Source organism: Tauraco erythrolophus, chromosome 16, assembly GCF_009769465.1.
Source record: "Tauraco erythrolophus isolate bTauEry1 chromosome 16, bTauEry1.pri, whole genome shotgun sequence".
NCBI lineage: Eukaryota > Metazoa > Chordata > Aves > Musophagiformes > Musophagidae > Tauraco > Tauraco erythrolophus.
The window spans coordinates 4,278,349-4,305,682 of NC_141480.1; the positions used below are offsets into that span (position 1 = coordinate 4,278,349).

General features: G+C 41.5%; 1 protein-coding gene across 2 annotated transcripts in view; it reads right to left on the bottom strand.

Annotated features, from left to right (window-relative positions):
- TRPC7 (transient receptor potential cation channel subfamily C member 7) overlaps positions 1–27,334 on the bottom strand; it is a 71,132-nt gene that overhangs the window by 29,346 nt on the left and 14,452 nt on the right. For both annotated transcript variants that reach the window (XM_086621380.1, XM_086621379.1), the window contains exons 2-3: positions 18,277–18,459; positions 2,282–2,446 (exon numbers count right to left, since the gene is read on the bottom strand). In XM_086621380.1, coding sequence (XP_086477506.1) covers positions 2,282–2,446; positions 18,277–18,459 — 348 coding nt within the window. The remainder of the gene's footprint in view (positions 1–2,281; positions 2,447–18,276; positions 18,460–27,334) is intronic.

Below are 27,334 nucleotides of genomic sequence, written 5' to 3' on the forward strand. Positions count from 1 at the left end.
TTTAATTACCCAGTTGTGTAACATCAAGATTGTTTCCATAACTTAAAATCAAACCAAACACTTGTAAAATTGACCAGGACAAAATTGGGCTGCTCAGAGCATCACACGCGAATCTTCTGTTAAGCTCATCATCCTTTCAGTGGATGTGCTGCCTGTGTAGAATTGTCTGCAATAACACTATGGGAGGATCCAAGGCTCATGCATCAACACTCAGCCCTTGAACCTAATGACGATTTTGGGTAAGATACCAATTCATGGGGGAAAAATGCATTCATTATTCAGTTATTTCTATCACGGGTCTCAATCAAAAATCAAGACTACATTGTTCTGATCAATGCAAACCCATGCATTAAAAGGAAATTCCTGCCCAAAAGAAGTTTCAATTTAAGTTTACGATAGAAGGTTATGTATGGTTTTCCACAGTCTAAAGTGGGGTGAAAAGAAAGGGACATTGAAAAATGAGAATGCACAAAAGGTTTAGTGTAATGAAATCACAGTCAGTGAAGAGTTAAGTCTCTCTCCATTTTTTTTAATACACCTACCTCAAGAAACTAAAACCAAATAACTTTCTTAATCGTTTATTTCTGCTGTAAAATGGATTTATTTTGAATTTTTTGCCTCAGTTTTTTTCGTCTTAGTTTTAATGATTTTCATTTAAATTCACCACTTATTTCTAGTCTAATAATTTTCCCCACCTATCACTATATTCGAATGCAATCTCTGTAATTTTGAGGATATGCCACAAATATTGCTGTTGGCTGGTTTGCCAATTCCCAACACATTCAACAGAGGTGAAGGAAATTAAACAGCTTCATAAATCCCTGCCTGCCTGAGGTCTGACACGACAGAGTCAACGTGGTAACTGTACACATGGATTCCCACCACGACCTAACCAAAACCACCCGTGGCACAGCACAGCTTTCACATACACTTCTCTGTGTGAAACTCCAGAGTACTGTCCAGTATTCAAAAAAGCTGTGGGTTTTTGGGCTGATGCAAACCTTGAGAAAATGAAGTTACATTCTCAATTACTCTAAGAGAAAGTACTTTTTTTTGGAGATACTTTGGGGGACACCAAGCCTTAAACAAGTTTTATTATCTCAAATGTTCTGGAAGACTGTTTTCAAAAGGTTTGTCTGATTACACCAACATAAATCTTTTCAAATTATCCTTAATATCCATGCATGGATCTATAATTTCTTGGGCTTGACAAATTTAAAAAGGATTCCTCACTGGCTTTTAAAGGAAAAGGGAGAAGACGCTTTCAAGACTGAATACATTATCAGTGCCAGGGGTCATTCTGATCAAATTTAAGTACCTCTGATAAGCCTCCTGCTGAAGACCTCTACCTTGTAATGGATGATGCTGCTGGCTATTGCTGAATGTGAAATGATCTTCTTCCCTGCCATCTTTTTCTTCTGTGGCAAGAGTAGTGAAAAAGCTATTTATCACTCAGCTGCACACCTATTTATCACCACTTGTTTGAACAGACTCTTTCAGGATGGAAACCTCACTAACAGATCTCATACCACAGACAACTCAGGCTTTTCCCTAAGCTAATGGTTGGCTCTGCTCCTTTGACCTCTAGATCTCAGCAAAGCTCTCCTGTTCCATCTCATGCTGTGAGACATAGCACAGCTGTATTTAGGTACATGGAAGTTTTCCAAGTTTCATCACCTTTTCCCTCAAAACCATAAAGATTGTATGATTAAGTCTAATCTTCTCTGGAGCACTAAGCAGGCCCCTGGGGCTTGCCAGAGTTTCGGGCACGTGTGCCATAATAATGCTCCACTAACTAAAAATATAAGGTCAGAGAGAAGGAAAGGGAAGAAAGAAGGCCTGAAGAAGGGAGAAACCTGCAACAAAAAGTATGTAAAAGGAACGAGAGTTTAGATATTAGAGTTAAATAAAAGGGCAACAAAGGTCTTCTCCTTTAGTTATTCTCCATTTTAGTGGTTCTTCTACTCTTTCTTCACTCCACTCCCATGTTGTTATCTCCTGCCCCTTTCTTCTTCCTATTCTTTTCTTGTCACCCACTGTCTCACTCTCTTCCCACATCACCTCACCTTTTTCACCTGTAAAGATGAACCTCAAACCATGCCAGATAGCTCCATTTGTGTATATCAAGCAATATCTCAAGCTTGCTTTCCTCTTGGGCAATCTTAGGGGATAGCATGAATCACTTCCCAACGGCGTTACAGAAAAATACATGACATACAGAAAAATTCCAGGACTTGGATAGAAACAACCATAAAAACCATGCACCTTAATGAGTTTGTACCTTGCTGCAGGGAGCGATCCAGTAGGCTATGGCGAGGAAGGGCAGGCCAATGGAGACCCCAAAGACAGCCAAGAACTTCACAGCTATAGATTGCTGCCGTAAGCCTGAGAGGTTTTCATACCACATGGTGAGCAATTGCTGCTGGCAGTTGGGGTGAGCAACAAACTGTAAGAGAAACAGAAATAGAAATATTAGTAGTGTTGTCTGAAGAGGATGAGATTTCAGTGTATAACCTGCTGAACTTGCCAGTGGAACAAGGCAGGGCAAGTCTTTGCTGTCCAACATAGCTTATGGTGTCACAAACAGAAAACTGGAAACTAGGCACGCAAAATCTCCAGGTACTGGGAAAACACGTTTCATTTCTGCTTCTTGTCTTCTCTAGATGAAAGTTTTGTTAGACAGCAGACCATCTGGGCCAAAACCCAACATCCATCAGCGACCAGCAACTGACAAAGTGCCTCTGTGGGGCATTTACATCTGAGACAGTCTACATCGAGATTCAGAAAAGACACAGAGAGGCACTTTGATCTCAAGCTGAAAACCACCTCTGATAACTTGCTAAAGACACCGGCCGTTGAAATAGTGGCTCAACACAGCACTAACATTGTATTGTTCTATTCACTGCGTTCGGACCCAAAGTGAACCATTCTGCATGGTTCTCCTCTTGTAAAATGTAAGAGGTCTGGCTGGTGTTTTGCTGCTTTGAACACTTTGTCTCAGAGTATCTTTCCAAAAATGACAGCTCGTTCTTTACCGATTGGACAAAAAGGCAAATTTAAAAGCAGAAGGAAAAGCTGTGGTGCTCTGGTACAGAAAGTACATGTTTTGTATCCTGCAACTGAGACTCTTCTTCAGTTTATTGTTCCGAGGAAAAAGAAAAGGTGAGCAGCAGACAACTGAAAAGGGCAATTTCTTAATGGTGAAATCACAGCACTGCTGGATCCCACAGAAGAGTTTTATAACAGAAGATTAAACTTCTTTATCTCATTTTGTTCTTCAGGGTGATTGAATTTGGAATGTGACTATCTTTAATCACGAAGGAAGGTAATTAAAAGGCAAAATAACTGAAAGAAAACATGACAAATAAATACGTTGATGATTGCATTAGCAGAACTGAGTGTTTCATTTATAACTTCTGTGGGTGAATAAACGTTGAAGGAAATGTAAAGCCCTCCACTAACTCAAAAAGCAGAACTTTCTGGAGGTGAGGGGGAGGATGAAGGGGTAGAGAGAGAAAGAGAGGAGGAAAGCAGAGGCTACGGGGGGATTTTGTGGCCGCCGTTGCCCCTCCCTGACTGGGTGGACATGGACCACGTCTGGCAGCTGCCCCATTGCCCTGCATCCAGCTGGGGGGATTCCAGCTGTAATCCCTAGTTTTACTGGGCCTGAAAAGTTGAGAAAACTCTGACTGTGCTTTCGTCTTCATTATCGATGAAAGGATGAACAAACTGGGAAGTTAATGGACTCTTTTCTAGATGTTTGCATAATAACAGAACTGTGAGTTTCAATGATCAGTTTGTCACTAGTGCAGAATGAAATACAGTTGCACAGTAATTAAGATTGCTGTGGAATACTGTGTTTCCTTCTTTAACAGCCCATTAGCAGCTTTTTGAAATGTGCTTCTTCAGATGAATTAGGCTTTGGGGCCTGCCTTTCTCAAAAAGAAAAAAATAAGAAATGAGATTTTACCCCTTCCACTGGATAAATCAATCAGAGTGAAGAAATTTGATCAGCCCTTTTAATCTCTTTTAGAATTTTTTCCCTGGAAATATTAACATTTTAATATACTTTCTTTAAGCTGCCTTCAAAAATAAAAAGCTGTCAAACAAGATAATCTATAAATCATCAGCCCTAGTCCTTCTGAGCATTTCAAGTTTAAGGTTAAGGTGATGACAGCAGTATCACAAGGAGGCATTTCCAAATGCCCAGTGTTTATGTTTGTGCTAATGCTGCTTGGGCTAATTATCTTTCTGGCAAATGGACAGAAAGATGAAGTGGAAGGAAGCTAGACAGAGAATTGATTTCCTTTGTAAATTTTATTTTCAGATATGATGAATTCAACAGCAATTGTAGCAGCTCATGGGAAGGAAAATTAAGCTGGTAGATGTGCAGACTTCTGAGACGAAGGGCCAAAGCAACAGCCAGGCTTCCTCCTGCTCTTGTAATTGTTCACTGCATTATGAGAATTGATTCAGACAAAGAAATTCGGTTGTCCTTGGCAATGAGACAGTCAAAGACTTTTGCTGGTTGGCATTTCAGAGAATTCATCAGACATTTTAATCTGTTCATTTTTTCACTCTGTCTGGGAACAGCTACAACGAAAATACAAAGATAGGAAAATTGAGAAGGAATTGCCATAAAACTCAGTTCACTGGAAAAATTTATTTTGCACAAGGCAATAAAGATTGACAGCATGGCATAAAGCCTTGATGGTGTTCATCTTACACTGATTATTACAAAAATGAGGGAAAAATAAGACCAGGATAAGAAAGATAAAAGCATGAACGAATTTTGATCTGTTATTTGCTTACAGCAAGCAGTACAGTTTTTCATTATGTTTGCTCCATCAGATATTAATGAAATACGCAGTGACCCTTGGACAATAACAACCCTCACTCTATCAAAATTTCAGAAATTGATCTTAGATCTCATCAGAGACGTTGCAGAGCCAGCTAACTTTCTTCACTGGCAATGGGTACTGACACCGAGTTAAAGATTACACTAATGCTTTGCTTAGTGTCATAGGCCCAGAAAAGAACAGAGTTTGAGACAAAAGCTTCAAGGCAGAATGCTTTGAAGTGTAATGAAAAATGGTGATATAGTATATTAAATTTCAGAGGCCTAAATGCTGCAATGCTTTTTCAAAGTTCCCATTAAATGCTATTTTTCTTTTGTCAGTACTGGAAAATGAGGCCAGGAGGCTTTTAGGGGCAAACTGGCTGCTCCTGTGCTGCGTCCCAGAAGAAAAGAAAGGCAGAAAGTGATGCAACAAGACCAGTGTGGCTGGGGCTGTGCAGAAGGACAAGATATCCCTGATTGAAATGGAAGCACTGGCAGCAGAGAGGATTGCATGGGTCCGAAAAGAGCCATTTAAAAGCAGAGAGTGCTTTATCTCATGGGCACTGAGTCCCCTCCAAGTTGATAAAGGTAACGCATCAGGATCTGGGAGCTCAAGCAAAATGCTTTGCAGTGCTCCTGCATTCAGAAACTGCAGTGGCATCTTTCCTGGTCCCATGGCAAAGGGACCCCAGTAGATGGTGGCGGGTTTTCCTTATACTGCGCGTGCCTCTGTGATTTAGGAAAAAAATTGTACTTCCCTCCAGCCTATCAGTTACATATTTTTTTAAGTTAAAAAAAGGCTAAAAAAGGATAATAAAAATATCACATTTTTGAGAGGCACTGAAAGACACAGGAAAGTACTGACACCTCTAAAAGCCACTGCTCTGTGCTACAGGGGATTGCAGGAGTGAGATGAATATTTGACTAGGATATGGAAAAAATCCCTCAAAGACTTCAGTGGGAGCCGAACGGGCCCAAAGGAACAGTTTTACACACAGAAATAAACAGAATGTTTTAGAGACCACTGCGGATACCACATTGAACAATAACTTCTCCACATTGCTATCTAATTTGATGTACGACAGCTCTCTCTGGTAGCTTATCATGTATATGCATTGTGGGAAAGCACTTTACAGCTCTCATGGCAGAGAGTGAGATTTTCTCCTCAGTATACTTGTTCAAAAATGCATGAGTTTCACTACACAGACAATAAACTACCTTTATAGCTCTACAACTGTATAGGAAGTTACTTCTGATAGAAAACTCTGCAATAGAAAGACTTCCATTTTTTTATTTTCTATTATATCGGACAGAGAAGTCTGTGATGAGGATCCCAGTTACTGGTGCTGTTCAGTATCAGCACTGCTGTTGCCCAAGCTGTCAGTGAATAGGTACTGTTTAAACCCCCTATACAAAACATCCCATGGCCCCTACCTGAAGGGCATCTCTTTTATCCTGTGGCTCGTAAAAGATAAGCTACAGCCAGGTAAAAAAAAACAACCCAGGAAATTCTTGAGAGTGTCAGACAATGCTCACACATCAAATGGGAAAGAAAAAAAAAAAAAAGGAAAAAAAAAAAAGATAAGCTATCTTGGACAGAAAAATGCTGTCAGCAAAATTAAGGAAACTTATGGCAAGACAGGTAAAAGGCAGAGGTCAGCCTCAGATGATTGGAATTAGTCATGCAGAAAAACTTCAGTATCTCTTTTATTACTGAAATAATTCTAATTCCCTTATGAGTGCAGAAATCTGCCACGGAGGCAAAAGAATCAACCACCCAGCCAGGCTCGTCTTGCTCTGCCAACGCACCCTGTGCTAAATAGCCAGGGGCTGAGCAGGAAGGAAAAACTCACCAGTGAAACGGTGAAAACACTTTAAAAACCTGCACAGCAGAACTATCAACGCAAACTCGTGGTTTTGACCTCCTGCTTCCACAGAGATGCTCCTGTCGTGTCCTCTCCAGCTCATCCCTTCCCTGTAAGCCTTAAAACAAACCCTGGCAAACCTCAGCAAACAGCAGCTGCAATTCAGGTGAGCAGCAGCGTGTTTAATCAGTGAGCAGAGAAAAGAAAAGAAGCTGCATAAATAGGATTTCAGGAGAACTTTGGTAATGTCAAGAGACACTGCAGGGGCAGGGACGAGCCACTTTTCTTTCCATTATGTTCATGCCCTTGAACAACCTTTTGGGGTTCATTATCAAACATTTGTCTTTTGATGTAGCTCATTGTTTCTGCAAGCCTACAGTGATTAACACGTTTTAAGCCGCAGCACCTGCTCACAGGAGCCCCTGGTTGGGTGCCTAATGCTTCAAATCCCTGAGATCCTCGTGAAAATACAAAAAAATGCTTTAATGACTCATTGGAGTCAATCGTCACCATGTGCTTGAGCAAAATCAGAGGCAGGGAGGGATGGAGAGCTGGGCTTGCCCCTCTCCGCTTCTGTGTAGGCAATGTCATATTACTCCCAGCAAAACCCCCATCAAAGGGGATAAGAAATCATCTTTTTTTTCAACAGGTTGCTGAGGATGCTCTGGGAATATCAGCAAACGACAGCAGGGGTGGAAAAAACTCAGGGAAAGGTGGAAGCTGTTCCCCGAAGGGTAAAAACTACTCTGCCATTTCATCAAAGAGGATCAGATGTATTAAAAGGTAAACACGTGCCCACATGCACATGACAGAAGAAAAAGGCAATGAAAATATTAAACCAAAACATATTTACCTTGCTTTTAAATCACTTCCCATTCTTGAAGATTCTTTTTAAAAGAAGTTTTAATTTCCAAAGCCTGAACAAAGAATCTGAATTTATACTGAATAAAGTAATTCACTTGAACTGGACCAACCTTTTTTTTTTAAAAAAAAAACAAACCAAAAACCAAACAAAACCAACCAACAAACAAAACAAAACCTTAAAAAAAAATTAAAAATATGTCAGAACAGTTTTTCGATCCCGTAAAAGACCCACCTACTTGCAGAGTCCTTTCACCTGACGCAGAGCAGGAGATGACAAAGCTCAGTGGAAATTACTGAAGCTTGCTAGGAAGCACACAGCACAGGAAAAGGCCAACATATTCATATGCCTTTTCTTATCTTCACCTTGTACTCTGTTCTGTGAACCTCCAAGTGAACAAAGAACCTTTTGTTTCGAAGAAACTATTCAGAGACACCTTAACAGAAGCCGATGGGATATAATTCATTTATTTCATGATTCAGAGTGAGGAAAAAAATCTGCCTTTAGCAAGTGCTTGTGCTACTAAACTGTGACAAATGAGGTTGTCAGAGGGTAAATATGGCTGGAACTTGGCTCACCGTTTGCTGTTGTGCCTGATAAGGGGTGCAAGTAAAACTGTAGGAACAAATAGAAAACTACTTGCCCTATTATTTATGAATTAAAAACAAGTTCCAATCCAAATATCCATGCTGTGAGACTGTGACCTTTCCACAAAAGAGACCTGCTTTGATTATAGTTAAATTCTATCCATGGCCACAGGCCCAGTTTTTAAAATGCTTTACACCAGAAAAACCTTGCAAGGGAGAGTCAATCAGCAGTTCCGAATTCCTTTGTCCAGATGCCAAAAAGAATTTCATGGAATGCTGTTGACTTGGATGAAAGAAAATTCAACAGATCAAGACCCTTTTCAACGGGATCTCACCATAGCATAAAAATAAACGCTACATGAAGACAAGTCCACTGAGATATTGCAGTTGCTGCAGACACACACCGAAAACACGAAGCAAGGAAATGTTCCTGCCCTGAGGATTTCTGCAGCTTTCCCTCCGTCCCTGGGGCTCATTTGACTGTCTAATGGCATCACACACATATTCATGAGGTTCTTGCTCATCCTGCAGATGATCTTTCTGACAGTTTTGGTGAATATTCAGACCTGATATCTGGAGTCTAACATCAGCCTTTATAAACCTGGCAGCAAAGGGAAAAGGTTTATGTTTGTAGGCAGAGCCCTGAGGAGCTGGAATTGTCAGGACAAAATAAAAACAAATTGGGCGTCCTTAGTCTCTGAGTTACTTTTAAGGCACAAACCTACAAGTATTTATTACGGTTTTAGTAATAAATTACGCCTTTGTAAAACCTTTCACATGCACCTCTCTTAACCAGAAAAATCTTTCTTATTAGAGCCGCTCTGCAGTGGGAAAACGCTTACCTCAAATCCCAAGATACCCACATATTCCCCAGTTTTATAGAAATCCAATGTCTGGATCCACCTGCTGCTTGAACTGAGCTATCTAATCCATAATTCTGATTTTGAACACTTAAAACCTTAGCATAGCTACAGCCTACAACCACATCTCTTTCCTGTGACTCAGTCTGCTCTGTAAAAGTGTGTCGTTTGGGATAGATCTGCTCGCTGCTAAATCAGCGAGTGCATTAACAAAATCGGGATGTCACTTTGCAAAGGCAACAAGAAGACAGAACCAAGGCTGTGAAGGTCATCCCAGCATCCCAAAGCCTGTGTAATTGCCCCAAACCACCTGAGCGGTGCGGCTCCATGAAGGAGATGATGTGGTCCCGTTAGGATGAGCAACGTGGATGGCAACAGGATTTGACCAGGCATCAGAGCAGTGAACAGGCACCAAATAAAACCCAATAAAACCAAATTAGTCTAATAGAAAACAAAAGTAATGGGGTAAATAAAACGGCCAGGACCGCTTCAAATACAATTCGCCTATTGGCAGAAACGCTCTCCAGTGCTGAGTGAAAATTAATAATCCCCTTAGTAGTGGAGGGAATGGAGGGGGGGGGGTTTGTTGTTCTGTTACATTTTCAATTCATGTTATATAAAATTAACTCTGATTTGCTGGAGGTGTATAACTAGAATACGTAGAGTTTACACAATTTTTTTAATTGGTTCAGTTTAAACCTCATTCTGCTTGAAGTTTCTTTATAATTGCACTTCCCTGGGACAAGGATAGAGGCTCTATTTTGTGCTAAGCACTATTCTACAGCGTAGTGAATAAGGTGGTTGACTCTTGAGCAAACTTCAGTGCCCTATTCTAGTGGGCTGCATGGTTTCTGAAGAGTTTGTTGCTTATGTCTTGTTTCTCTTCTTTTTACATGTATGAATAAATCTTATCGCTGAATTATTGATCTGAAAACAAGCACGCAAATTGGAAGTCCCAGCCTCTAACATCCCAGGGTTTTCATATCTGTGCAGAATCAAAACCGCTTGGAAATCCTTGTTATTTAATTATTCATCTGAAAACACGCCACAATAGAAAGCTACCAAACAACAAGCTCCCTTTGGTATCTATAAAAAAACCCAATCACAGTGGGCACAGAAGGAGAAATTTAAAATGCTATAGCCTCTTCCTCCCCCAGCAGAGTCAGTAAAGTGTTTTCCCTTGGCTCTGTGATGAGGGAAGGCTGGGCTGGTGCTCAAGCTCAGATGCCACTGGTATAGATAACTTCAATCCAGCAGAGCTGATGGAGAGAAATACTCCCTCATAGGATGACACTCTCACCATGAGGTGTAGACTCCCAAAAACATACTCAAATATAGACATCTACAGGTGTCTTACAAGAACCCCAGGTAGGAGAGCTGCACCCTTCATCAATACACCCAAATTCGAACATCGCTTAGGAAAATTCCCTCAGTAATTTGAAATACTGAATCTTATTATTTTTGGAAGGCTTGTACTCATCTGACTTTCCGTCCAAAATGCACACTAGCAGGTCTACTGCCTATGGGGAAATAGATGAATCCAAAATTGGGGGCAACTAAGGTCAGGTTTATAGCGGGCCACATTAATTGCTCTTTTCTGAGAGAATTTTATTATTAATAAAGGCAATTTTAAGTCCTTTCATCTGTGATGGGCATCCATGCAAAGTATTTGATGTGCTCCCATGCTCTCTTGTCAATGTCTTGGTGGACTTCTAAGACCCTGTGGCACTTTGCAAATGAAAATAATTAAGTCTGCATATTACAGTAAATTGGGAATATTACAAACACTACTCAGGATGAAGAAATGATTCATTCAAGCCTTGCGAGGATGGATGTATGGGCAGGAAATAACAAAATGAGATTCATCTTGGAAAAGAAAAGAAATTAAAACATCTGGGCAAAAGGAAATCATCAGAACCACAGATTTTAGTGGGAGGAAGAAACCTTCCTAATGAAATACTCAGAGACGTAGAGACACTTTCCGCGAGGAAGGGAAGTAACTCCTTCCCTTTCCAATCTCTGACAAAGTATCTGCAATATGCAATTTAAAATATAAAAATTACATGGATAAACTTAAGAGTCCAGAATGACCACGATGTCTCTCCTGCTCACATAGAAATTAAATTATATTTATACATTATCGACTGGTTCTCCAGTGATGGAGACAAGTGACACTTTTCTTCCCACCACCACAGTCCAAGCTACCAATGACTCCCCAAGACCTCAGTTAGATTTGCCTGAAGCTAAAGACTAGAAAAAAGTCAACCAGTGATTGCAGAAACAAAATTTAAAAGCCAACTTCCTGAAAGCCTTTTTTCTCGAGGAGTTCTCCTCCTTGAGGCTTCATATTTAGATGGGAGAACACGACCCTGACCTGCTTCAAGCCACGTCTGTGCACGTTACTACCACTGAGGTACACAAAGATCAGTGTTTGTCCTGTAGGAACTTCCTAAATTTCGTTTTGTTCCGAAGCGGGACAAACAGCTGCAAGAGAGATTTTCTGTGACCTAGACAGCTCTGAAAGCTGCAGAGCTGAAACATTTCATTTGGGTTCCTGAAATGTAGTTTTCCTTTTGTGTTAAGGCTCATGCACAGGCTGTGTGTGAGGTGGTGGGTGGTGTGCCCCGGCGTGCCCTCACCACTTTTCCCCTGCTGCGATCCCTCCCCAGGGCATGGCATTGCCAGAATTTACAAGATAACTGGAAATTGGGAGCACACAGAGCTCTCAGGGCCATAGCTACCCACCATGGCAGGTGGCACAGATATACTCCTTGCTCTCCAGAGGAGTTTCAGAATTTCTCGTTGTCCTTGGGCTTCTCCTGCCCTCTGTTGTCCAGCTTATTTTCTTGTGCCTCTCTTGCAAACACCAAGTTTTTCCAGTTAACCTGCTGAAGGATGTGCCAGCTGGGCTCTGCCTCAGCCGGTGTGTTTGGGCAGTGTCTGTTACGGCACATTTTGAGGGCAGAGCTGTGTCCTCAGCAGCAGCAGGGCTGGCTCTCTTCCCATTCAGGGACTAACCTCTCCAGCTCCCATCAAGGGTGGAAATGCTGCATCTGGATTCCCATTCAGTGTTGAGAAGCACCCTGGAAGGCATATCATGCACAAGATATCATACAAGGTAAAACTGCATCCTCTGAGCAAATGAACAGGGAGCACTGGTTGTTGCAGCAGTTGATGAGAGCTGGGACTTCTCATGCCCTTGAGTAGATAAGTCGCGTGACCGATGCAGTGAAAAATTATAATCTAATGTAGCCATGAGTATTCTGTTCAGAGCATCCTCCATATGTTAATTATTAATAATACAGTTATGAGAAAAGTTCCTGTTCCAGCTCTCTATTAAATAGGATTTACACAGCCATCTGGTGTTCTGTTTAATTCTTCTTATTTTTTTTTTTCAAACCCAATTTGTGTTTCTTACTGTTAATTAAATGAAAACTCGTGAAAGGGAAAGGTGCTCTGACTTTGTGATGGCTATGGACTGAGCTGCTGAGAAAACAGAGGTGGGCATTCAACATGTGCAATTAAAAGAATACAGCAATGACAATTCTGACATTGGGAAAGGAGGAGAATGAATGTCACCTCCTACAGAGAAGCAACAGCTTCAGACTTAAAGGTAAATGTTGACATATAAGCCCCTGCCAACATTAAAGGATGACAAGAAAGGAGAATTGCAGAACAGACAAAAATGAGAACAGAAAATATGGAGAGTTCTGCAGAGCTGATCTACACCAGTAAAATGGTTTTATTGTGGTACATCATAAACTGCATTTTCTCACTATTGGCTGTCCAAGGGAAGAGTCCAAGAGTTATCCCAGTCTCTGTACCTATACCTCTCACAGAGAGAAATCACACTCCAGCTCGATTAAACATGAGTTCACACGCAGGGAAAACCTCTGCTACTCTTGTATTTCCAGTATCTGACTGAAAATGAAATTGTTTAAGGGTTTCAAGAAAAGAAAAAACATTATTCTGCCATTTTCAGTCAAGAACATGAAGTAAACCCTCACTGAGACGTTGCAAGCCTGCATGAAGAACAGCTGAGAGCATCCTTGGCTCAAGAAGCTCAAGATCAGTTTTATTTTCTTTCCTTGGGACCAGAACTCCAATTTAACAACTCAAACCGCTTTTGGCTGCAATCCACCAGAAACACCCAACCTAAATAATTCCTGTTTCACCTTAATACTGCTTTTAATGTTGCCATTTCACTGACCAGCTGCTGGATCCCTCCACGGTGTTTGCTCTCACACCACGACGGTTCTCCAGCCCTCTCCTACAACGTCCAAAGAAACCACCCAAACATCTTTGCTACAGCATCACAGGGTGCTGGGTGCTCTGTCGCTCTTCCTGCACCCAACCTTTCTCCTCCCTTTGCCCAAGGCCCTGCACAGCAGGAGGAGGAAGAAAACAGTTCTTCACCGGAGTCTACAAGCGTGAAGCACAGCTAAATAATATCAGAGGAGACAATAGTAAATTTGCAACAATCCTGTAACATGGGCTAAAAGTCCATTTCTTGAAAAGCATCCAGGACTTAGTAAATGTTCAAATGTTTGCAAATTGTTTGTTTTGCTCTTGACAAACTGTTCCCATTATAACAATTTTTGAGGAATCATGAATCATTAAGACAGTTAATTTAAAGGGAGAAATTACTCTGGAAAACTTGAACGGAGAACATTTGAGCACAGTTTTCCAAGAATCCTGGGGTACAGAGTGATTATTTAGTTCTTTCAGGAAGGGTAAAGAATTAGAGTAATACAGGGTTTTTAAAGACCACTTTGTAAACCACTGTAATTTTAGCTTTCTCCTTGCTGCAAAATATGTACAAGCAGTTTCTTAATTCTTCAATGACCTTTTGTATGAAGTCCTTCAATTATTTATATTAAAGCCTTAAACTTGCTTTTTTACCAGCATCTCGTATCTGCTGGTAGCATGCTTTGCAGAAAAAAAAAAAAAGGGAAAAAAAAGAGACAAAACTAGTGAAGTCTGGAATGTTTACTGCTTTCTTGAACGACTTCCCAAGATTCATCTCAAATTTTGTAAATTAGGAAGAAAAGATGACAATCAAAAAAACCATGACCTTTCAGTTGGACTGTTTTCTTTTGAGAAGCAAAGGGCTGAGATAACAGGGAATCCTAATGTGAAACACAAAGGAAAAAGTGCAAAGAAAGATCATTTAGGTCCTGGACAAGGTACCAATCGCAGGTTTACTGCATAGAGAAGGTATTGAGGGTTTTCAAGCAGGAATTTGCCCTTCAAAAACAGAGCCACGAGGTGTTTTGGGCTAAAAGCTATCACAGAATTGATGGCTGAGCTCCCTGCTATGCAGACACCTCGTGCACTGTACACACTAGGGAGATGCAGCATTTAACTCCGACCAGGGTGACCTTTGGGGAACACAATTGCTGAATTCAAGACCAAGAATATACTGTGTTGGAACCAAAATTAGGACTTCATATTTAAACTGTATATGTAGCATCAATTGCATCCCTAAAATTTTCAGATGGCCACACAGAAAGAAAAAGACAAAAGATGGCAGAGTCAATTTAAATCCCTAAAATGCAATGTGATGGTTCTCAGTTTCAAAATTCTGCTCTCTCTGCCTCCTCCTGGCCTCTGTGGCCATTGGCATTTGAGGGGGAGGACAACTCCATGAGGGCTGTGAGTTGGGCAGGTGATGGGAGAAGCTGGTAGACCAGCTGCTACTAGTGAAAAAAGATACAACTCTTAAGACACTGTGGCTGTGGAGACTGCACTGTGTGAGGATGATGAAGTAACAAAGAAAATTAAAAGAACAAGGAAGATTTAAAAAGTTTGTGCAAAGGCCTGATGAAGCTCTACAGATGCAATTGCTCTCCTGCCTGAGGATGGGACACCTTGACATCTTTCCCAGACTCTGAAATAAAAGTGTGATAAAATGCAGAATGTATCAGCAGCTGTAAAAGTATAATCATGAATATTAAATAATAATTTTCAATATAAATTGTTCTCTGCAAGTTTTCATTAAAGAAAGCCTACTGTAGGCACTTGGAGTACTAATATGGAAGCGTGAATTAAGAAGCTGATGATAGAAATAGATTTTTTTTAAAAAAAATCTAATATTTCTTAAAATTCAGATGCGAATGCAAATATTTAGTCTGGATACTAAATTAAAAAAAACCCAACATAACAAATAACATCTCTTTTATTTTCTGAGACCATTATGAAGTCCCTAAAGTTGTCATGTCCAAGATTCTTCTTGCTTCATTTGGGAAAGAGTGAATATAAAATGCTTCAGGAGCTCTAGACTCATTTAAGCAACCACATCTTGAATTCTTGAAAGGCTTTGCCGAGCTGGATAGTACAAAATTGACCATCTGAATATTGGTGTTAAAGATAAAGCTCTAGGTAGCAGGGGTGGCAGGCACAGCTGTTGTCCTTTTATTAGTCCTACCCTGCCAACTAAACTTCCAGGACAAAAAAAAAAAAGGCAAACACAACTATTTCTGTGTCGTTCCAGTTCTAGAGTGCAGTTAAAAAAATGGAAAGGTCTCCACGTCCCTGGGACTGTTTCTGGGTGAGCTACAGGTGCCCATATCTCAGCACCCAGACTTGGCCCGGTAGGTGGGAAGTCACTGGGTGTGCCTGCCTCTCCATCTGCCTTTCGCACTTGGAATGCCACATCCCATCTCCCTTACGCCTGTGGGTCATTGCGTTAGCTTTGAAAGAGTGACTTGAAATGTACAGAGTCTGCCCAAGAATTGATTTATTAAATATATGTAATAACTCACCCTCCATCTCACCCCTCTCTGTTATAGGTTTTTCTTGAAATGAAAATAGTTTTCAAAGCAAAGGGCTTTTATACATAAGCTTAAATATCTCTCAGCTGGATAAAAAACTTGTGCTTGAAATCTATTGTCTCTTAAAGAAATCATTACTGTGTTACCATAACACAATCTTTTGTTCAGCAAGTGTAATAAATGCCAGTCTAGAATCATAAGTCACTGCCAATAACCAAAGCCATTTATCTGAATGCGTCCCTGCCTCCCACAAATGAAACTATCTTACTTTCGAGTTAGCAGTTAAATGCTCATCTTACACATAAACATATACTGCCTGCTGGAAAGAATATTCTGAAAAGCACTAACCTGAGAGTCGATACGAGGTTGACAAATGCTCATGTTTATGTTCTGTAATTAATTTAACAGTTATTATCAGTGAGCAACAGGTTGCTGTGATCCAGAAAGGATGCTCAGCTTTTCCGGGCATAGGCAGATATTTAAAAGTAAAATGATCAACTGTATATGACCTACCACAGATGCTTTAGGTCAACTTTCATGCATTAGGAAATAATTCACATATATAAAATGTCAGAAATGGAGGAAATGTTCCTCTGAAACCGACTAAGCCAGGAGGGATGTGCTCAAAGCAGCACAATAACTAACAGCAATTCAGCTCCAGCTAATGGTCTTGGTATTTAAGGGATGGATGGTATCTTGGATCACAAATATCTAAATAGTTGTGTAAGTATTTACAAGACTAAGCAAGCAAAATAATGCAGAACACTTCATACATTGAAAAGGCTTGAATTTCTGACCTACTCCATGATAATTCTCAGACCATAGGTCACCGGGGGCTATTACATCATGAGGTGCTATCAGTGTCTTTTAGATGAGTTCATTTTCTGAAAGACCACCAGAGCAAGTTTGGCCTCCTGTTACCAAAGCAACAGCTTCAGTAACTAAACTTGACCCAGCTTGTTGAAAGACATCTAACTAAGAGTGAGCTGAGATGTTATGATGAGTTTTGGTGATGGAAGGATGCAGGGACACGACATCCTATGAGGAAATATTTGGCTCCATACTATGTGCTCCTGCATGAAAGCAATTAATTTCAAACAAGAGTTTTAAGATTCTCTTTAATTAACGGCTTTCATAACAGGAAAAGACCTTCTCTAGCCAGCACAGCAACACAGTCAAGAGGCAAACTGAAGCAGGTGGTGGGCTTGGGAGGGGAAAGAGAGAGCAGATGTTAGCTTGAAAATTTGGAATGCTCTTCAAGTCCCGTTAACAGCAGCCCAGTTTCCATCAATGCATATTGTAGGAGCAATTAATTGAGACCACCCACGCCTAGGATTTGCCAGAATCAAATTTTCCATTCACAGAACACACGTCCGTAAAGCTGAATGTTTGTTTAAAATACTACCACAAGTCAATCGGTCTTTATGTTTTTCCTTAAAATGTATATTTTCCTTCTGATTCATAGATTTGGTGGAAATCTGAAGTCTTAGAATATGAATCTGGAGCTTTATGAGAATGGAATCTGGGAATCTATCCCTTTTCAATCAATGTTTATCTACATTCACGTACTTTAAAAAAAAAAAAAAAAATTCCAAGTTAATCAGAAATTGATTTTTGAGGTTTTGAACCTCATTCTGAATAAAACCATAGAATCATAGAACTGTTTAGGTTGGAAAAGACCTTTAAGATGATCAAATCCAACCATTACATTTACAAATTACAAAACTACTTTTTTTTTTTTCATTTAAATTCCACTTCCCATCACACTGCAGTAGAGGGTCTTGACTATGACAAAATTGTTATTTTTGTGTATATTCTTTCTATAACATTACAGAAAAGGTAACATTTTTGATAGTTACAAGTGGCTTTGGAGACTAAAATGAGATGTGAATCAGAGCTAAGTGGTCAGGGAGCATCTGAGAGCAGACAGGTGAGACTAGGTCTGCTGACTTCAATCAGGTTGCAGAGCCTAGCTATTTCCTCAGTCTAAGCAGAAGATCTAGTTTGAAGGAAAGACAGATGGTTTGGAAACGGTGAGGCTCTAGACTAAACTCTCTGCTTTTATAACTTGTGGCCAAAGATGCCACAGCATCTGCTAGATTCATCCCTTATCTTCATGCAAATCACGGTGCAGGAAGGAAGACCCTCAGTTTGGTACAGTAACAACTTTTGGTCCCTGCTGAAGTCTCCAGAGACTCGTAGTCATGACCTGCACAAGAAGCACTGTGCACTGTGGGCAGTCCCTTGAGCCATCTATACATTAATGCCTATCACTTTAAAGTAAATGTCATACCTTCTGTAATGTATCCTTTGCAAATATCCTTCTCCACATTAAAGTATGTGAAAAACATGCAAATAAGACCATAAAACATTAAAATTCTAGGGATAGTCCTGGTCCCACTGAAATCTGCCTTTATTCCGGGTAACATCAAAGAAGCATAATTTAGATGTGAAGATGTATCCACCAGGGACCCCCAACAACAGCTTACCTTTTTGACCTCGTATTTAATAGCAAGTTTAATCCTGCTCAGACTCGGCCGGTGGTGCTCGGGGCACAGATGTATGTTCACGTCTCCGTTGAGAATTGCCTCTACTTCTTCGGTGTCTCTGCACAAGTCCAGCACCCCCACGACAAAGTCCTTGCATTGCATAGATAGCTTCCTATAGTCGTTCTAAGGACAAACAGAGAAACAGGAGATATTTAATGATGCACTTGAAAGCACACCCCAAGCAAACAGAGAAAAAAAGCAAGAGAAAGCAGTTGTGAGCAAGGTGACTTCTGCAAAACTACTGGTTGGAGTAGTAAGAAAGGACTTGATTTCACCCAAGATGTAGCTAACTTTTCATAAATATACAGGAACTCCTCCAAAACTGATTAGAAATGTTTATATCAGAAACATAGTTTCTATTACAATAAAACATGCTTTACAGAACAACAATCATTTATAGAGAAATTATGATTTTAAGCAATTTCTTGAACCTCTTCTCTCTCTCTGTGGCATATCTTCTACGAATGTGAAAAGATGGCCAAACAAAGGTCCTGTCAATGGTTTAGAATTCACAGCAGATTCTACAATTTAGATTCTTTGCTAGCAATTGTTTCTTTCATAACTTTCAAGGAGTTTCAGGCTGGTGTGACAAGCTGGAGCACCACACACAGATGTGTTCAAATTAATTACAGAGCGGTAACACCAATCTCAGTTTCAAATTTATTCCCTAACGATTTAGTTAAACAGTCCCAAAAGAGCATCCAGAGGATAACTTTTGTCATAACACTTCTCCAGGAAACAGGACTTCAGAAACTCAACATGGTTTCCTATGAAATAATTTCACCTTGCAAAGCCAAATCACACTTATGGGAAAAGAGACAGTATGCAGCTGACTTGATAGAGAGCTAGAAAAGCCATTTCACTGCCTTAAATTAAATTGTGATTGATTTTCACATGCTGCCACTTAAAAAAATGAGGAAAATGCCACTATCTGAGTAAATGCAGTAAATTAGAACACAATTAAGGCTACCATTAATATCCTAACAAAATGGTGATATTAAATACTCAATGCAACAAATAGAAATAACAAGCAGAAGACAAGCTCTTACTGACTTGAGAGATCTTTTCAAATTATGTTTGATGAGTTAATTAAATTCAGCAGCTTATATAATTAAGCCAGCAGCCAAAAAAAGAAGATGGTTAAACCTGGCTTTGATGAAATGATAAGAGTAACCTGGCTTTGTACTCCTATATTTTCTAAATTATTAATTCTAACGTTTACACATAGCAACATATTAGCCTTCCTTGTTAGGCAAAGATCTCAAAGCACTGTGCAAACACTCATTAATTAGGTAGAGCAGCACTGTATGAAACAGTGTTATTAGAGGTGGCTAAATTTCTCTGGACAGTTTTTCCCCTTCAGAACTGAGATGCCTTTGTTAATGATTATCTTTTAAATAAATTGGTTTAATGACTTTGTCATAGGTTTGAGGTTGCTTCTAACGTGTGTATGTGTGTGTCCCAGCTTTGCTCACTGTGCTGTCTGTACGCTGAAGGCTATGAAGAGCCATTTCACTCAGAACAGAGAAATTCAACAACTGTAGGGAACTAGAAAGTCCTTCAGGGCTGGGATTAGAGTGTTTTTGCAGCAACAGGAAGATGCCATTTCTGATGGGTGTTTAGGAGAAGGGGCTGAGGAGGAGAGCTGGGGAATAGCCTGTATTTTAGTGGTGACATCCCCTTATCTATCAAAAAGGTTGAAATTTGGGTTTCCCTTACCCTCCTCGAGTGCTGTCATCAAACCGCATGTTCTAGTTGGGGTGTTGTCGTGGTTTTTGGACTGAGGGTCGAGACACGAACCGAGAGGGAGCACCCACCAACCATGGTCCCGGGCAAAACATGACTCAGGCTTTCTTCTTAAAACAATTTATTAACAGTTACTTAACAAGAGACACAAGGGAACGAAAGCGGTTACTTGAGAGGAGAAAGAGAAAACAAGGCCAGATCTTAAAACAACACCTCCCCACCCCTATTTCCTTCCATTCCTGGCTCTGCCTTCCCCCCAGCGGCGCAGGGGGACAGGGAATGGGGGAGTGCAGGTCAGTTCATCCATGTTGTTCCTGCCGCTCCTTTAAGAAAGGAGGAGGAGTCTTTACACCATTTTCCCTTGCTTCAGGGGATCCCCTACTCATGAGGAAAAAAATCCCCAAACTTTTCCAGCGTAAGCCCTGCCCGTAGGATTGCAATCCTTCCCCATGGATCGCACCAGTTCGGGCTTTACCAGTCTCGGCCTCTCAGGGAGCTGCTGCCACTCGTGTCAGCAGGGGCCGTCCCACGGACCCCAGATGCCTCCACGACCTCGTCGTGCATTCCATGCCCATTATTAACAGCACCTCATCGTGCACGCCCTGCTCCACGGCCTCTCCTGGGCTCAGGCATCTCTTCCCCACGTGGGTTTCTCCACGGGCCACGAGTGGGTCTCTGCTCCACCGAGTACACCTTGGCTGCAGGGGGGCTGCCTGCCATCTCACACCGATTGCAAGGGAAGCCTCAGCTCCAGCACCCCTCCTCCTGCTCCATCTTGACTGACCTGGTCGCTGTGGTTGTTTTCTCTTAGCTCTTAATCCTCTCTGGGGGAGCTCGGCCCGGCGGGCACCCCGGGAGCGAGGCGATTCCCGAGCCCCCCCGACGGCTCCCCCGGCGCCATCTTGAGCACGTGGCGCCGGCCCGGGCCCGAGCGGCCGCTCGGCCGGGAGCCGGGAGCGAGGGCAGCGTCCTCCTGCTCTCTCCTCGCCCCTGGGCAAAAGCCCTTTTCCCGTCCCTTTGTCCCAACTTAAATAGGGCAATTCGCAGAGGCGCCAATTTGGCTCAGCCCCCCGGGGGGGATGGGACTCGGATCTGGTGGCACAGGGAGCAAATCCCCTCCCCTGCCGCCAGAACACCCCCCCCCATCAAACTATCACAGGTGTTCATAAATGGAGATCAGCAAGAACTTCGAGTCTTCATTAAACGAAGACATAATATAACCACAAGCACATGTTTATCTCTGGTGGAGCAGGTGCACGCCCTGTTGCAGAAACTGGGGCACTGAGACTTCTATAAACGTGCTGATTTAGTGCACTAAGATCTCAGATGTTCTCAAGGTTCAGGCAAAAAATGATTGTATGTTTGCATCTGAATCTAGTACCTAAGTATTTTTTGGAGATCGAGTTTGTAGTGTGAATGTTACTAACTATGAGGTGAAGTAAGGTCTGAAATGTAAATGAAAGACAGGTTGTACTTTATGGATTCAAAGCGCTTCTCTCTAATCAATTCCATGCTTTAACCCTCACCATTCCAAGATGAGTTGCAATAAATAGAAAGCTTGTCTGTTCACTGAGACAAAAGATGTCCAAACAAAAATATATCAGCCTAGAAGTAACTACAGGAATTGTGAAGGACAGCAAATACACATGGATCTGAAAATAAACATCGGCTGGGAATGCAATGCCTGACTGCCACAGGTAATGGAGACACTTAATTAGCCCAGCAGGTTTAAACAAAACAAGGGTGAGAACTCCGCTAAGATTTAAAACTGTTCACTAAGTACTGTTCGAAAAGTTTGCAAGCTTATCTCTTAGCCAGCACATTTTAGGCAATTCTCATCACCATTTGCACATCATTTGAACGATTAGTATGTATTAGCTCAGATTATTTTTCCTCTTCTCCTTTCTTTAAAGAAAGCAGTTTGGTTAGCAACTAGGAAAGTGCTTCTAAAGCAACTGTAAACGGCAGGCTCCCAGCTGGAGAACTCCGTCAAGAGCCAACTTTATTCACCTCTCCAAGCCTGTTTTTACTGGCTCTGTACATTTGAAGAGACTGTGAATGATTTTTCTGTTCAAAATTATTTACTCCAGTTTTTAAGTAGACACAAGCAGCAACGCAGTCTACCAAAGCCACCGACTGTATAAAGAATAAAATAAAATAAAATAAAATAAAATAAAATAAAATAAAATAAAATAAAATAAAATAAAATGAAGTGTCTTCTAGCCCATCTGCAGCCAGGCAGCTTAATTCTCTCAGGAGACATTGCTCATGTGTTAAGACAAGCCTCAATGATCACTGAACCTGCTGTGTCTTCTGATGATTCCTTTTACAAAAGCATTTGTCATCTTTGTTCTGACTTCCTTAAAGCTCACAGTCAGCATGGAAAACCCTGTTTGGTCTGATGGTGAGGACGAACACAGCCACTCAGTGACTCTCCTGTCAGCCTCTTTCTCTTTGCAAGAACAGGTTATTGAAGGTCTCTTTACTAAAAGCTGAAATTAGGAGACCAGCAGCCAGGCTTCTCCTGACCCCGGTTTGCACAGTGCAGCTTTGGTGACGCAAACAGAAATGACCTACCTGCATCTAAAATATTGAATTGCGAGTCATGACGCACGGTAAAAAAGGAAGCCAAGAAGATGTACAAACAGCGTGCGAGCTGGGTCGGTGCATGTGCCAATGCTGTATAAATCGCCTGTATTTCACACGTCTGGAAGCATTCTGAGATCCTGCATACCCTGCACAAAGGAGTGCTGTGAAGTGGTGAGGCTCAGTTTTGCATAGGACAGACGGCTGCAGCCCCAGGGCAAGGGTTAGTGATGGGTAGAAGAGCCAGGAGGAAAAGGTGAAGGAGCAGCAGAACACATTTCACTTTTTTTTTTTTTTTTTGTTACACTAAGGTTTTTGAAAATCAGAGCTCCGAGGACTCCTGGTGACTCTGCCAGGGGACAGAGACACAGATGGCTGCTGTGTGTTGGGGTGCAAAGAGCCAGTCCCCGCTCCACCACTGCCCCGGCCAGCTGGGTTCAACCCCCAGACCAGGCACTGCATGGTCCTGCTGGTCTGAACATATTTCTGGGTGGAACTACCTTGGTTGCAAGCCTGGCCAGGCGGTGGGCTGCAAGTGGGGGTCCTGTCTCCCACCACAACAAGAAACTCACGGCTGGAGACACAAAATCCAGCTCAGTCCTCTGAAGTGTTGCAAAACCAGACACGGGCAATGGCATTAACCCAAACCTTCCCGAGTGCTCCGACTAGCTACTGCATTATAGCAGTCTGAGAGGTATGAGTTTCATAAAACAGATGGATCTTTACAGTAATGAAAATCACAAATCACACGTGAGGGATGCCAGAGCCTCATCCTGACAAGCTGAGCGCCGTCAAGCCTCGGGGAGGAAGATGAAGGATACAGCTAAATACACAAGAGAGCCAGTCTGCTTCAAATAACACATGGAACAGTATTTTATTTCCCATAGAGACAGTGAGTGGAGAAGGATCAGGATAATGCTTGAGAATGTTACAATATCATTTTTTAAAAACTAGAACACAATAAAAGGATTCCAAATTAGTCATTTCCTGCTTCTTCTAACACTGTTGTGCATGTGGAGTTAAAAATGTCTAATTTTGCTGTTTTGAAAAGGCTGATGGTACTTGTCATTCACTGCAATTTCTCTGAGTACCCTATTATTATCTGTTGATTATGTTCTAAATGAACTCTGTCATGTCTCCACATCTGTTCAAAACCACCCAGATTTCTTCAGAAAAGAGCTGTTTCGGGTCAGAGAGATGCAGTCTGATTAAAAAGTTAAGTGAAATGAGAAAAACTAGGACCAGCAACCTATCTTGGCTAGTTAATGAAAAAAAACTATTTAAAAAGCAGTAACAGTCAAGGATTGAAAAGGAACTTCATCCACGGGAGCCTACCTCTGAAATTCCAGCACTACAGGTGCATTTCTGGTGGCACACAGAGAAGTCTGGCCTCAATGCTGCAACATTTAACGAGCAGGTCTGAGCTTTGCCGAACCCCTCGGTGCAGATGAGCTTCCACCAGAAAACGGAATGAGGCCAATGGTTCAGAAAGTAAAAGGATCAAACCACTTCATATGCAGTTACACACTACCTTCCCAGTCCCAGCTTCAGGAACACACTTGGATTTATGTTTAAGTCCTGCTGATGCTGATGAAATACTTGCAAGCATGTGTTTCAGTGAAGCACTGAAACAATCTTCCTTTGGGCTTCAGGAATTTCAAAGTGGGATGAGTTTGTCAATCAACCTGCATGTTTTTTGGTTGTAATTGTTGATTATTCACTGCACAGTTGTTACTGTAAACGAGGCCACAGACCCACAGAACGGTGCATGGCACATGAATACAGAACAATCTGTACACGTGTATTCATGAAAATGGCTCCATATGTCACCATTTAGGATATTTAATTAAACCCATCCTAATAATCACTTCCAAATAACATCCATAGAGAGCAGGGCAGGAACCACAGTCCGTCACCAGATATTCCAACCAGAGATAATTCCAAGAGTCACCGTTTTTACTGCTATCTTGCATACAACTAATTGTTCTGTTCTTCAAGCTCAGACTTCTGATCAGAAAAGCTAGTGCCACAGAGGAGTTTCCCTTTGAATATATAACCACAGATCTGATTCAGAATGATTTCATCTGCAGACCTTTTTCTAGAAAAAAAAACGGAGCCCGGTGCTGCTTATCAGTACACATATTTTTTTTTTCGCCAAATAAACGGAGGAAAAGGTGAGCAGACACAGGATGATTGAGCTGTGTATTAAAGCCACCATTTTTTCAAGGGGTCTGTCCATGGTATATTGTCTGTCTTATAGATCTGCTCCTCTGGAATTTGAGGGCTTCCACACAAACCTAAGACTTCTGGAACTAATGGACTTGAACGTCCAGCACCTGTGACTGGGGCTATCACAGCACCAGAAAGCCTCTGCGTGCCCTCCGGGCATTCACAGATTAACTGCATGGCACAATCCTGCAGAATCCAACCTCCTGTCTGTGAGCAGCGCAGGAGCTGTGTTCTTGGCAGTAAATCTGGCATTTCTGGGTAGCATTAAATTTGCTGTGCAAATGAAAGCTGCAGGCATGTTGCACAGAGCCTCTCTTTTTGTTTCCTTGAAGTTCTTGGCTCTTGCTATTTAATCTACATCACACGTACACATAGATCATGGAGAGAAATATTGCATTGCTTAGATTATCGTTTTTGAGGAGAAGCATCAGGAAAGAAAGACAACGGAGAAGTAATTCTGAAAAAATGAGCAGAAAACTCCCCCAAATGAAAATGCTTATAGAAAGAAAACGAAGGTGAGAGAAAGGAGAGGGGCAGAAAGCCAGTAATATTACATGCTGGATTTGAAAGGGAATTTTTAAATAAACCACCATGTCAAATATTCAAAGTGCTTATAAATATTTACCAATTAGATATCACATGAAATATGCACAAGCCAGTTTAGAAGCTGTTGGACAAATTTCCTTCTGGGTATTTACACTGTCGGTGACTGGCCATATGTTTAGGAAAGAAAAAAAAAAGCACAAGGCCTGCGGGAGCGAAGGCGATGAGAGCCGACGCTAAGAAAGGGCCCTGCACCGATCCTGCTCCTGTAGCCACGTTATCTTCTGGAGTGCACTGAACACCCCTTCCCAAGAGCTCTGCTGGCTGTGCACGCAACTGCTGACACGTCCGAATACAGCCGAGTGCATTTCTATTGTTTCCAGACTAAAAGCCTACACGCACAGACTGTGCCAAGCCTGTACAGTTAATTTTCCAGAAAGCACAACATCCAGTTGGTTTATGTTCTCTTGCTTCTTAAGTGGCAGCACATCAGTGATTTGTTTGGAGCTTTGGGTATACTGTGTCGTATTCAGTGGGCAGATCTCTGAAAAGAAAGCCAAGTGCTCATTAAAACATTTCACTACTCAGGTGCACGTTGCTAAGTATGTCTGGAGGTGGCAACAGATGCCGCTGGCTTGTTTTCCCAATGATCCAGACCTTGACTCCTTCACCTTCAGTGAGTATAATATAATAAGCAATCTGTGTGACATTTCAGAAGTGTGTCTCTGTTGCTTTCCAAGCAATTTGGACCTTTCTAAATGGAGCCAAGAGAAACATGGCAACTGTTTGCTCTCTGAAGAGTGCCAGGCTGCAGCATGGTGGAGCAGAGGGGAAGGGCCTCCGGGCAAAGGGTGTTTTTAAATCCTGTGAAGGGGTGTCAGGAGATACCAAGAGATGCGTCCAATGAAACACTGGAACAGGTTGCCTGGAGAAGTTATTGGATGCCCCAACCCTGGAAATGTTCAGGGCCAGGTTGGATGAGGCTTTGAGCAACCTGGTCTAGTGGAAGGTGTCCCTGCCCATGGCAGAGGGGTTGGAACTAGAGGAGCTTTAAAGTCCCTTCCAACCCAAACCATTCTATGATTCTATGAAAGGGCCCACAGACAGAGCAGATAGTGCTGTCTATGTTGACATTATTTTTGACCGAAGAAGTCCAGAAAACAACAGTATGCTTTGACTGATGACCAAAAATTGTGTGGCTTCCAATGAGCCGTGAAAATAACATCCCTTGCATCATTACAGGGATTTCAATGGCAGTTACATTGACTGATTTACCATAAGAATTTTTTTGTGTGCCTCTTTTTTTCCTCCATCAGTTAGGCTTTCTAGCTGCAGTTCACCTCTTTGAATGCACCGCAGAAGCTTATCTCTGAGACAGCATGTCCCTTCAACAAGGGGATAGAGCAGTAAGAAATCAATCAAATCACTGACTTTGGATTTCACCTTATACCTCTTGACTGGTAGATACATCAAATCCTTAAAGAAGCTAGCCAAGAAGGTGCTAATGATTTCTGTGGTGGAGCTAGAAAATGCCCTAAAATTAGTTACTGTGCTTTTACAGCATCCTTCACAGGTCCAGGCATATTCAACAATAACATTCCAAGAACTTTAAAGAGGGAACTGTCAAAAGCAGCAGAAAGGATAGATTTGCACCTCCCTGTTTTGTTTCTACTCTTTCGCACTCTAGCTGTTATGTATCTACCAACTCTACCAAGAATTGCTTCTGGAAAATTGTTAATTTTTGTGATAAACAGAGCTTCTGTGGGACCAAAACCAATGAATAAATTTTGCAAGCTCTTTCCATCAACAAAAATACTGGAAAATACAAAATACTTCACTTTAATATCTGCTTGAAACAATTCTTTAAAATGCAGGTTTGTTTGTTTGGTTTGGT